Here is a 12,395-nt window from a genome sequence, read left to right as displayed (position 1 = left end):
CTATAGTAGGCTATAGTGGCGCGAGGTTCTTTCCCGAGGCCAGTCCTAGTCCAGAGTCGTCTCTCTTTATAATCGTCGCGAAAGAAAGGCTCGCACGCACGCATATCGAAAGAACAAAAAAAATAATATATATCGAGAAAGAGAACGAACAAAAAAAGAAAAGAAAGAAAAAACGAGAGAGAACGAGATAGATAGATAGAGAGAGAGAAAGAGAAGGGAGAGAGAAAGATAAAAAGAAATTAGAAAGGAAAGAAAAAAAAGGGGGAAGCACTGACAGCTTTGACATAATAACTGTCAAATAGAAGAAGAAGAAGAAGAAGATATATAGAAGGCAAGTAAGGAAATAATAAGAAGAAGAAGAAAAAGAAAAGGGAGAGAGAGAGAGAGAAAGAGACAGACAGACAGACAGACGGACAGACAGACGGACGGACGGACAGATAGATAGAGCGCATGCAAAAGGGCTGATTGTCGAGAGATACATCGGCCCTCCCTTTCTGATCGTAATAGATCGAACGAATCTTCATCGAGATTCGTTGTCTTTCTCTTTAAGTAAAGTGGTGAAACTAAGTGCAAATACTGTAAGGCCTGCTGAATCCTTGACGTCAGAGCAGCAGCCCCGTGTGCCGTGTTCAAGGATACATCGTCTTCGTAAAAGGTACGAGCAACTGATTATAATACTACAGTGTGTATACGTTATCATTCTTTTAATTTTTTGTCTTTTTCTTCTTCTTCTTCTTTTTTTTTTTCTTTTTTTTTGTTACACGAAGAATTGAAGAGAATGGTGGTGCGGAAGGAGAGAATTTAGTTATCGAAATGACTTATTTCGTGTTTGAAGGAAAGGCTTGTCGATAGGCGTGCTTATTGATTTCCCTCATTCTCTCTCTCTCTCTCTCTCTCTCTCTCTCTCTCTCTTACTCCCTTCTCTCTCTCTCTCTCTCTTTCTCTTTTTATCTCTATCTTCCCCTTCTCTTTCTATCTTTCTGTCTGTCTATTTATCTATCTATCTATCTCTCTCTTCCTTTCTTTCTTTCTTTCTTTCTTTCTTTCTTTCTTTTCCTTTCGTATCTATCTTTCTGTTTCCCTCTTTTCTCATTTCCTTATTCGTTTCCTCTTTTATTATTCGTAACTATTAAAGCTGCGGGTACGTTTACTTGTTCGTTCGTTTAGAACAAAAATGACCCCGTGTTTTCCTTCTCCTCCTTCTCTTTCCTTCTCCTACGTGGCGTCCATGTTTGTTACTTGCCAGTAACAGCACGGACGAGGTAGAAAGAGAGAGAAAGAGAAAAAGAGAGAGAGAGAGAGAGAGAGAGAGAGAGAGAGAGAGAGCATGATAAACGTGTTAGAAAATGCAATCTCTTCGCATGATTAGAAATTTTCGATTAGTGTTACGTTATACGTATCTGTAATATTCGTATTTGAATTTGAATTTGAATTTTATTCTTTTTTGTCCACGATGTCATTGCTAGTCGAGATTAAAATGGGAATTAAAAAAAATAAAAAGGGCAAAACTCGATAAAGTCCGTTTCCTGTTGGCCTGCTTTCCGTAACCAGGTAGGAAGGTCGCCCTTGTAATTATAACTCCGGATAATCTGAAAGCCTTCTCCTTCTTTTTAACTTTCCTTTGTTTTTCTTTTTTTTTTTTTTATATTACATCGTTCCTCCTTCTTATCCTTCCTTACATTCTTCTTCGTTTCACTTTTAACTTTGTCGCCATTTAACGAGTACGACGAACTTATACTTACTTATATACTTACTTGTCATCAGCTGATCGATCGTGTAATCGATAATTTGACAGTATTTCTATGACGTTTCATCATATTGTCCGATATTTAATTAAATGTTACATAAGAAGTCTAATCAACGTTACAACAAAATTAATTGGTTGGATAGAAAATTAATAGAATTTCTGAGTTATTATTATAATCCATATCAACGTTTTTCTATTTCTATTTCTCACCATTCTTTCATTCCTTGATATATATATATATATCGGTTTTATTGTTTTTCTTTTATATTTGTTATATTAAATTATTAAATCAAAATTAGGTGTCACACTGAAACCTATACGGAGGCTCCATCTTTCGTTGGTGCTTCCACAGACTACTGAAATCGAAACCGTATGGGTAGTATGGCCCGTCAGGGGGATGAGAATCGATCTTCCAAAAATATTTCATACCTTCCTACCCCTTACGAATCAACGAGCTTCATCAATACTGACATGTATACATTTACACTGTATATACACGTCTATACAAGTATCTATCTACTTGTATATATGTATATCTTTCTTTATGTATAAATATAGCATTATTGGAAGTAAGGATGAATTGTTTAAAAATGATTCAAAATGATTCTTTTTCCTTTTTTTTTTTTATTATAACAAAGAAAATATTGATTAGGTTTGAAAAGAGTATTAAGAGTATTAATGGGAAAGTGATTGAAATCGTATTTATGTTAGATATATATTATTTATTATTATTAAATATTATGAAATGATTATTATTTTTAATTAATAATAATAATTGATTTTCTCAAATAATTCGAGTAAATTGAAAGTATCTCAATAATATTATGGTTATCGGGAATTTGTCATCTATCTATTTATTGAATGTTAAAACGATTTATCGTTAAAGGATTCGAACAATGCCTTTTAATTAAAAGTACGCTCATACGTCTCGTATAATTTGCACATTATCATAAAATATTTCCTTCTAACGCAAATGTTTATATATACGTGTACATGATATGAATATGTAGATAAACATACGGAGTCTCGTGTATATATATATATATTCATTTTAATTAGACGTTGAGAAAGAATTCAGTTAAATGATTCCATTTTAATTTATATTTACACCGTTGTAGATAATTATTTATCGAGTGTTTAATTATTATTGCATAGATGCGATTAATTTGAAGACTTAATTAACTGGTTTATGAATGAAGATAACACTGACGATAACGTTTAAACGTGAACAAACTTGAGGGTAGGAGTATTAATAAAAAAAACTTTTTCGGTCCTCTCTCTCTCTCTCTCTCTCACTCTTTTCCTTATTCCAATGATAAGAAATTACATTAGTTTCAAGAGACTTTTAAACTCTCAGTAAATTGGATCACGGAAATACGTTTTTGTGGAAATAAGCTTATGGGTTTTGATATAAAAAAAAAAAAATGATCATTCTCGTCGTTAAAATTATGTCCAAAATAAACGAATATATTTCTATGTTGTATGTTTTATTCAAATTATTATTACTACGTATAAGATTACATTTTTAATGAAGTAAATTTAAAGGAACATCATTTTTTTCTTTTTTTTTCTTTACTATTTACTTATAATATCGTTCAATTAACAACCCACGCATATAATATATTCTATATACGGGTGTATTTTTTTTCTTAAATTTTATTAACATCATTGAAATTGAGAAAGGATATCATCATTACAAACGTAGAGGTCAGAATGACATATTTATACGAACGTTATCATTATCATGGACCTTGTCCTCGTTTCTACGATCGTTCCATTTTAACATACGATCCTGTTTGTACGAGCAAACCTTTATCATGGACTCTACCTTCCTCTTATATATCCGTATACAAAAAAAAAAGAAAAATTTAAATCATGAATTATTTCCATTGAAAAAAGAAATCTAACGAACGTATCATAAAAAATTTGAATAATTCTATAATTGGTAAAATTTTACACGCTCGCGTCGTTAATCGACTCGAATAAAAGATTCGATTACTTCGTATTATGGGATTTTTCATAATTCTTGAAAAGAATTCCATTGAAAATTTTGTTGGTAACTCTATCAAGTAACGTGTATAGTAAATCATTTTATACGTTAAATAAAATCTAACAAATGAAGTTTTTTAAAATAAAAAATAATTCCGATTGATAAAATTCTATGATAATAATAATAATAATAATAATAATCAACTTGAATAATAAATCCGATTAATTTCTATTGAATTTTTCATTTCTTAGAAAAGAGAGAAAGAAAATTCACATCGACGATTTGTTTGTAATGTTAAAAACAAATAAGCATGTATAAATTATATCACTAAAGAATTTGATATTAAAAAAACAAAATCAAACCATCGAATCATAAAAGATATTGAACGATTCTCTAAAATATTTATTATCTTATAAATAACAAATCGAATCCCCTTTTTTTCTATAGAAAAGAATCTCATTTTTTCGTTACGTTAACGAATGATACGTTTGATAAATCATTTTCCATTAAAAAAACAAAAAAAACAAAAGAACATCCAATACGATGAAACTATAAATAATTGAATAATTCTTATAAGTAAAAACTCAATGATAATGTTAAATGTCTACTTGAATAATAAATCCGATTACAATGTATTGGATTTTTCTTTTTCTCAGAAATGAATCTCATTGAAAATTCCTTTGTGACGTTAGCAAATAGTATGTATAGTAAAACTCGACGAAAACGGAATGGATAAGAAGGGTGTTTTATAGTTGAAAGAATCTTGAACGGTATCTAAGAAGTAACTGTACTGTCGTTCGAGTATACTACGATCGATAAACCCCTTCTACTGATCTAAAAACTTCTTCATAGTCGTAGTCGTAGTCGTTGTCGTCGTCATCGTCTGTTCACCCCCTTCTGCGATCGTTTATTTATAGTGATCGTGATCGCCGACGTCGGCTGTCTCAGACAACGAATTGTTCTTTTGTCATTTGAGAAAAAAAGAAAAAGAAAAAGAAATAAAACGTTTTTTTTTTTTCGTAATCTGAAGAGAGAGAGAGAGAGAGAGAGAGTTCAAACGAAACGTCGAATGCTGATGGATCGATAGAGCCAACGTCAGGACAACCAACGTCATTTTATCAAGGCAATCGTAATTGCCAATTTAAAAAGGGAGACCTTCGTAAAAATCGTATTTCATTTTCTCTATTTAACGCGAGAACTTCTTACTATTAATTTCTAGTTTAAAGAAAAAGTCGTTAGTACTAAGAACGTCTGCACAAGTGTCAAGTCTATGATAAATCGATGTAGTTTTATTATCTCTGCAAAAATTTTCCTATTAACTTGAAACTTATGCAACTGGTAAGTATTTATATACTTACCGTTACGACATCTTACACAAATTTTCCTTTTTTTTTTTTATTTTTTTTTATTTTATTTTATTCCACGAACTCGATTAATGGCAACAAAAAAATAATCATTATTATGAAATTAATTATTTTTATGAAATATTTTTAACGTAATTGTTATTACTTATTCCTTGTTATCTATATATATATATAATTTTAATATAAGTGTCGTTACAAATGTATTTATATTATATATATATGTATAGGAGAATTCTCACCTGTTATCTTTATAGTTAAATATATACATATGTACGTTGCTGTCGAATACGTTTCGGCTCTAACTAGTGTACGAACAGTAGAATGAAAAATAGGAAGTAAAACGTCATCGAAGAAATGGAAGTGGTCAACGATAGCGTATGAATGGATTTTCCTTGCGAAAGATTACGCAAAACTGGGCCACTGGGTATACTAGACCGTTCCAATGCACGCATCATATACATATGTATAATATATATTTTATATGTATCTTCAATATAATTAATTATTTATTTATATAAAAAATTTTTTCAATAAAAATTACATTGAATTCGAATAATCCAAACATTGTATTGAATTGTCCGATAAATTTATATCGATTTAATAATCTATAGACAACTTTTGTGTTTCTTCAAATTGATTAAAACTTTCCAGCCCAAACCTAATGTATAATATAAGTATTGAGTTGACCGAAAAGTTCATGCCGAATAATAAATATATATATATATTTGATTCATATTTCTCCAAAAAAAAAAAGAAATCAGCTGAAACTTCCCGAACAACTTCATACAAAATTATTGGATTGCTTGTAAAGTTAATGTTAATTTTCAAAACAAATTTATGTATATTACAAATGTAAATTAAATAAGATATCTGAGAGTTGTTACGGCTGAGCTAAGAGTTTTGTGGATTAAAACTTCAAATATATTTCAGAAAAACATTTTTCCCTAGTTATATAGCCATCAGAAACAAATGTTGCCTCTATACAAAAACTCTTTTCAGTATTCATAAATTTTCATTTGTCAAAAACTCATCTCTAGGTGGTCATATTACCCTAACCATAACACACCATATTTTATATATTAATAAATCAGAGCACTGATTTTTCGAGCAATCCAATATAAAAACAAATTCAAAGATTTTAACGACTGCTCGAATAATAATAATAATAATAATAATAAAAAAAAAGAAAAAGATTAAAAATAAACTAGAACACCTATAGTACATGTAGAAATGCGACAGATAACATACACCTGTGAGTAACGGAAAATAAAGTCTTGTACATATTTACTAAGCAAGTTGTTATGTGTATGAACGAACGAACGAATGAACGAACGAATGAAGGAACGAATGAAGGAACGAATGAAGGAATATAGGAAATAAGGAACGAACGATATCGTCTTGCTACAAAAAGATCCGTGGTCAAAACGAATGACGGGGAATAAGGAAACCGCAGAAGTCGCCACGTCGTCGTGAGCTTGAATACGTGTCTATTGTTATATATATATATATATACAAACACACACACATTTTATATATATATAAAATATACATTACTTTTATCTACATCTATCATATCTATCTATTCATATATATGAACTAAGAATATATACATATACACTATATATTCAGGGATTTGTGAAAAGACGGAAAGCATTGAGGCGAAAAAGAAGGGTAGAAAATATAAGTAAAATAAGAAAAAAAAAAGAGATAGAGAGAGAGAGAGAGAAAAGAATAGGAGAAAGAATGGAAGCAAGGAGAATAAGGGCGTGATGATACGTGTTTGTCTTGGATCTGTCGAGCCCGAGAAATTTTTCTCCACGTTATTGGGGGATACGTTCGTATAAAGTAGAGAAACTACCGTTGAAAATAAAAAGGGACGATAAAAGTAAATCGTGAAAGTGGTGGTTGGTTGATAGTGGTCCTAAGGTGGGTGGTGTTGGTTAGTGTTGGTGGAGAACGGTGATGGTCAAAGGACATCAGAAGGGCTCGTCCAAAACATCGCCCATTAAGGATTCCGTTTTGGTTTTACGTACGCGAATGGCCCGAATGATGTCCATTGTCGAGATTACTTCGCCTAACCAACGTCCGGTATCATAATATCCCTATCTATTTATCTATTTATCTATATGTCTATCTAAGCTTCATTTATTTCTATTCTTATTATTCTTCTTCAATTATATCAAAAGTGTTAAGAGTGTGCGTGAGAGAAATATTAAAAAAGAAAAAGAAATAAACATACGCGAGTTCTTTATCCATTTTCATTAAATATTTTATACAATTTTAACAATAATTATACACCCGCAGAAATATATTCGGATTTGGTTCGTGAAAATTGGTCATCTAAAAAATCAAATGATTATTTTATCAATTATTTAAAACATTATATTTAACGATCGATTTCCTTAGAGAAAAAAAAATGGGAAAAGAGAGAGAGAGAGAGAGAGAGAACGTCCTTGGTCCTGTTTTGGCATCGAGGTCGTGGAAAGAGAGAAACACATCGGGTCACGGTTCCTTCGGGAAATAAACGCAAACCAGAGGGAAAATCGTTTTCTATTCTTAGAATTTCTGTCGAAGCTATCCGGTAGCTCATTAAAAAGAATCTTCGTTGCGGTGTGTAGAAATTGCGTACCTTAAAAAATCATTTCTCTCTCTCTCTCTCTCTCTCTCTCTCTCTCTCTCTATTTTTCCTTTTGTTAGAATTTATGAACAATGTTGGTAAGTAAAAATTAACAAAACAAATCTCTTTGACTTTAAGGCATTATTCAACGTATTCTATGTTAGTATACTCAAAGTATTATATCTTATCATTTTTGTATTAATATCCTGTGTGTGTATATTTATTGCAAACTTATATATATATTATTCTATATAAACCTTATATTAAACTTATTATATATGCTGTCACACGGAATTTAACGAATTGGAATATGTATTCCTTTGAAATCATAGTTCATGATCGAAAGATGTTAAGAATCTATATTGTTTGAGTTGATAAAGAAACCCAACGATCATGTACCGATATGCATTGTATAAGTTGAACATTATAAAAGATTCAAAAGGAATGAGAAACAATAGTGATCCTAGAGAGAACACGAATAATTTCCCATCGAGCTTATCGTAGGTGTTACATTGTCGGTAGACGTGTAAAACGATAGGTAGTAAGATCGCATAGATTTCATCGAATAGTATTCTGTTTTAAACTCATCTGTTGCATTTACCTTTTATTACTTTCAACGACATTATTTCGCAACTATTCAACATCGTTTCTAAATTAGCATACGTAAAACAATGGGATAAAAGTCAATTGAATATCGTTCAACTTTGGTATTTATTTAAACAAACATGACACGTGTTATATAATCGATACTATCAGATCGGTTAAAATTAATTGAACGATGTTTAATTTTTCGTGTAATTAATTATTAATTTGTTCTTCTTTTTCTCTTTTTTTTTTTTTTTCAGATGGCGAGCCAAGATCCAAAGTGGCAAAAGGATGCCGCGGATCAGAACTTCGATTACATGTTCAAACTTCTAATAATCGGCAATTCGTCGGTCGGTAAAACGTCATTTCTCTTCCGTTATGCGGACGATTCTTTCACCTCGGCCTTCGTGTCGACCGTGGGAATCGACTTTAAAGTGAAAACCGTCTTCAGAAACGATAAAAGGGTCAAGCTACAAATCTGGGTCAGTATAATCGCTATGTCGTTGTACAGGTAAACGTAATATACTCTGCATTAGAATATGTGTATATTATTTCCGTTGTACATGTAAATAGGTATATATATATATATATATATATATATATATATATATATATATATACATATATAAGCAAGTGTATATACATGTACAAATACACATGAGTTGCATACACCTTGCATATCATCGATGCTTTCAAAACCGCTATACGTATCCGTCATATATGATATTATATCGATACATATATCTTTCTTTAGGATGAACAATTTATTCATTTCCGTTGAGATATACTCGATATAAAAATATAACTAAATATCGTGAGAAATATAATTATAGAAGAAGTTACCACGAGAAACAAACGGTTTAACTGACGTTCGTAATTTCTCTTCAAAAACGATTCTTATTGTTAGTTAATTAATAAAACGATATATAAATATATACAATAATACAGATTTTGTATATACGAGAATCATTTATATTAAATATAAATAAAGTTTCGATTAGAGTGGTTAAAAAACAAAACTCTTACAATTAGTCGAATAAAATAGTTTCCAACAAATGGTTATAATTTAATGATATTAATTGCAAATATTGTTTTAGGACACGGCTGGCCAAGAAAGATACAGAACGATCACAACGGCCTATTACAGAGGTGCAATGGGCTTCATTTTGATGTATGACATCACGAACGAGGAATCGTTCAATTCGGTTCAAGACTGGGTGACGCAGATAAAGACCTACTCGTGGGACAATGCCCAGGTAATCCTCGTGGGCAACAAGTGCGACATGGAGGACGAGAGGGTGATCAGCTTTGAAAGGGGTAAACAATTGGCAGATCAATTAGGTGTCCAATTTTTCGAGACATCTGCTAAGGAGAACATTCAAGTTAAGGTATATATCGACAATTAACAGAAACAAAAAAGATAACATTAGATCGATGTCATTTTAATTCAATATTTTTCATCAAATTAATCCTCGTTAGAATATTTTTTGCATCATCATCATCATCATCATCATCTTTTATCGGGGGGAAAAAAGAAAAGAAAATAATCTCTCTCTCTGTATTAAAAAATTATTATTCCATCTCTGTATCATTGAATGGAAAAAAAAGATATCGAGTTTCGATAATGAGGTCAATCAAGTTAATGGACGAACGCGACTAAGAAATCTGATTAAATCGTATAACGAATTGGGGAATTATTAATTAACATCATTGGGAGTATATTTCTTTTTTTCTTTTTCTAGTTAATAAATGGTGAAAACTTTTCAAATCTTACGTTAATTTTTAATACCGTTATACTTTAGCAAATGTTAGATAATTGAGGAGAAAGGCGAGAAGAAAAAAGAGAAAGAAAGAAAAAAAAAAACTATAAACAAAGTAAACAAAGTTGGAAGGATATTAATTAATCTCGTTAATGGATAATAAAGGAAGAGGGCTTGCATAAAGTCACAGATGACGTTCCTTGCCGATGTGTCTTATGTATTATTATAGTTGCTTTACTTGTTTCCCCGTGGGCGTACACATTCGAGTGAACCGATGTGTACCGAACTTTCCATTACCATCGATCCATTGTCCTCGACTGCTAAACGTGCACGCCTATTAATCAGACTTCTTCCACCAACGCGGGAGAAATATCCGATCGAAGGGTACCGGATCGATAACAGTTCTCTGCTGTCTGCGCGCCGACTCCGCCATTTTTTGTTCTCTTTTTCATTTTATTTTTCCCCTTACGCGAGAAAAAGATAAGGGTTCCTTTTTTTTTTTTGTTATCGAAGTAAGATATTTATTTCATATTCTTTTTCGAGTTCCGTTAATTCCACATAACCGTTAAATAAATAATAAATTATGATCTATAATAATTTTCGCGAAAAATATACTTCCTTATTATATTTTATTCCTTATACTTTTTTCTCTCTTTCTTTTTTATGAGTTCATAAATAAATACGAAATATTTTAAACACGTAAACCTATAAGATTCTTTTTACGATTTCGATGGGATTCGTTAAACACTACACTTTGTTATTATTAACGACTGTTTATTCATTAGTTTTGTTTTTGTTTTACTATCTAAATGATTTATAGTACCCGAAGAAAAGTAACCTAACAGTTATATAAGTTTTTACGATCACTTTTTCAAAATTAATGACTGTTTAAAGAAAGACTCTTTCTTTCTCTCTCTCTCTCTCTTTCAATACATAATATCTAGTTTTACACTATACTCATCTTGAAACTTTTCTTTCGAAATTATGTTAACTTTGCCGCCCCACCCTTTTACTTATTTTAATGAGCAGGCTGCTATTAATTAGGTCGCAACTAACATAAAGCGACTGTAAATCAATTATATCTCAAGCTAATGAGAACTTTCACACGGCTTTTAATACATCGGCAACGAATTTGTTCTTTTTTACCTCTTCTTTTTCCTATATTTACTTAATACTGATTTATTTTGAGATTATAATACACAGAGCTTGGGGACGTGTTAGATGGGATCGAATAAAAAAATTAATTATAAGATTAAAATATTAAATATACAGTGTGGTATTGTAATCGTAGTATAACCCAGTAAAACAATCCGTATATATCTGTTTACTTCTTATTATTATAATACTTTAAATATAGTAAAGATATACAAAATTATTTAATACGATCAAATTAACGAAGTTTAGATGTGTTGTGTTTGGAATATTAACATAAAGAGAAATGTATGTCGAATTAAATAAAAAAGACGCTGAACTTTAAAGATTAAGTTGCTAAAGAAGTCCCAATAAAGGGACGAAACGTCCAACTTAGTTAAATTAAGTTCTACTTCTTTTCATGTCCAAGTTCCCTATGAACCTTTATCATCAAGAATTATAATTTTGGACGAGAGAAAATACTGAATTTAATATTTATATTTATTATTTTATTATTTATCAATTATATAATATAATAATATTTTATTATTTATATATATTTATTTGTTTTATCTCTCAACGATAAATAAAAAAAAAAATAATATTTTTGTTAACAGGCGGTCTTCGAACAACTGGTTGACATAATATGCGACAAGATGAGCGAATCGTTGGACAATGATCCAACATTGATGGCAGGTGGTACGGGCCAGGCCAAAGGTCAACGACTTACCGATCAGCCGACCAACCCATCGAACACTAACTGCAATTGCTAAGAAGAGATAGAAAGCGTATGATGATGACAGAGAGCGAGAGCGAGAGAGAGAGAGAGAGAGAAAGAAAGAGAGAAAGTGTGAGAGAAGAAAAAAGAAAATGAGGAAAAAAGTGTGAGAAAGAGAAATGGAGAAAAAGAGAGAGAGAGAGAAAGAAAGAAAGAAAGAAAGAGGAAAAAGAGAGAGAAAGAGAGAATCCGTGTGTGTATGCGTGAGTGCATGTTTATGAGAGAAAGAGAGAGAGAGAAAGGGAGGAGAAAAATCGTGCTTTTCGCGCGTTAAGCTGGCTCTAGCTAGTCTTACCTTCTTCACCTTGTTCCTTTTGTTCGTTATTATTAAATATTATATTTAAATATTATTATTATTATTGCTATTATTATCGTTATTATTAAAAATGATCTCTCGTTCGTGGTTAGCCGTCATTTTTTTAT

At 31.0% G+C, this 12,395-nt stretch overlaps 1 protein-coding gene across 1 annotated transcript; it reads left to right on the top strand.

Moving 5' to 3' along the window:
* On the top strand, positions 1-12,136 carry LOC106787757 (ras-related protein Rab-3). The gene is made up of 4 exons (XM_014750395.1): positions 1-655; positions 8,564-8,785; positions 9,401-9,691; positions 11,812-12,136. The coding sequence occupies exons 2-4, from the start codon at positions 8,564-8,566 to the stop codon at positions 11,965-11,967; spliced, it is 669 nt and encodes a 222-aa protein (XP_014605881.1). The 5' UTR covers positions 1-655; the 3' UTR covers positions 11,968-12,136.
* Positions 12,137-12,395: the final 259 nt, after the last annotated feature.

This window comes from Polistes canadensis, unplaced genomic scaffold (genome assembly GCF_001313835.1).
Source record: "Polistes canadensis isolate GaletaPanama2010 unplaced genomic scaffold, ASM131383v1 scaffold_114, whole genome shotgun sequence".
Lineage (NCBI taxonomy): Eukaryota > Metazoa > Arthropoda > Insecta > Hymenoptera > Vespidae > Polistes > Polistes canadensis.
This window is presented reverse-complemented; position numbering and strand designations above follow the sequence as displayed.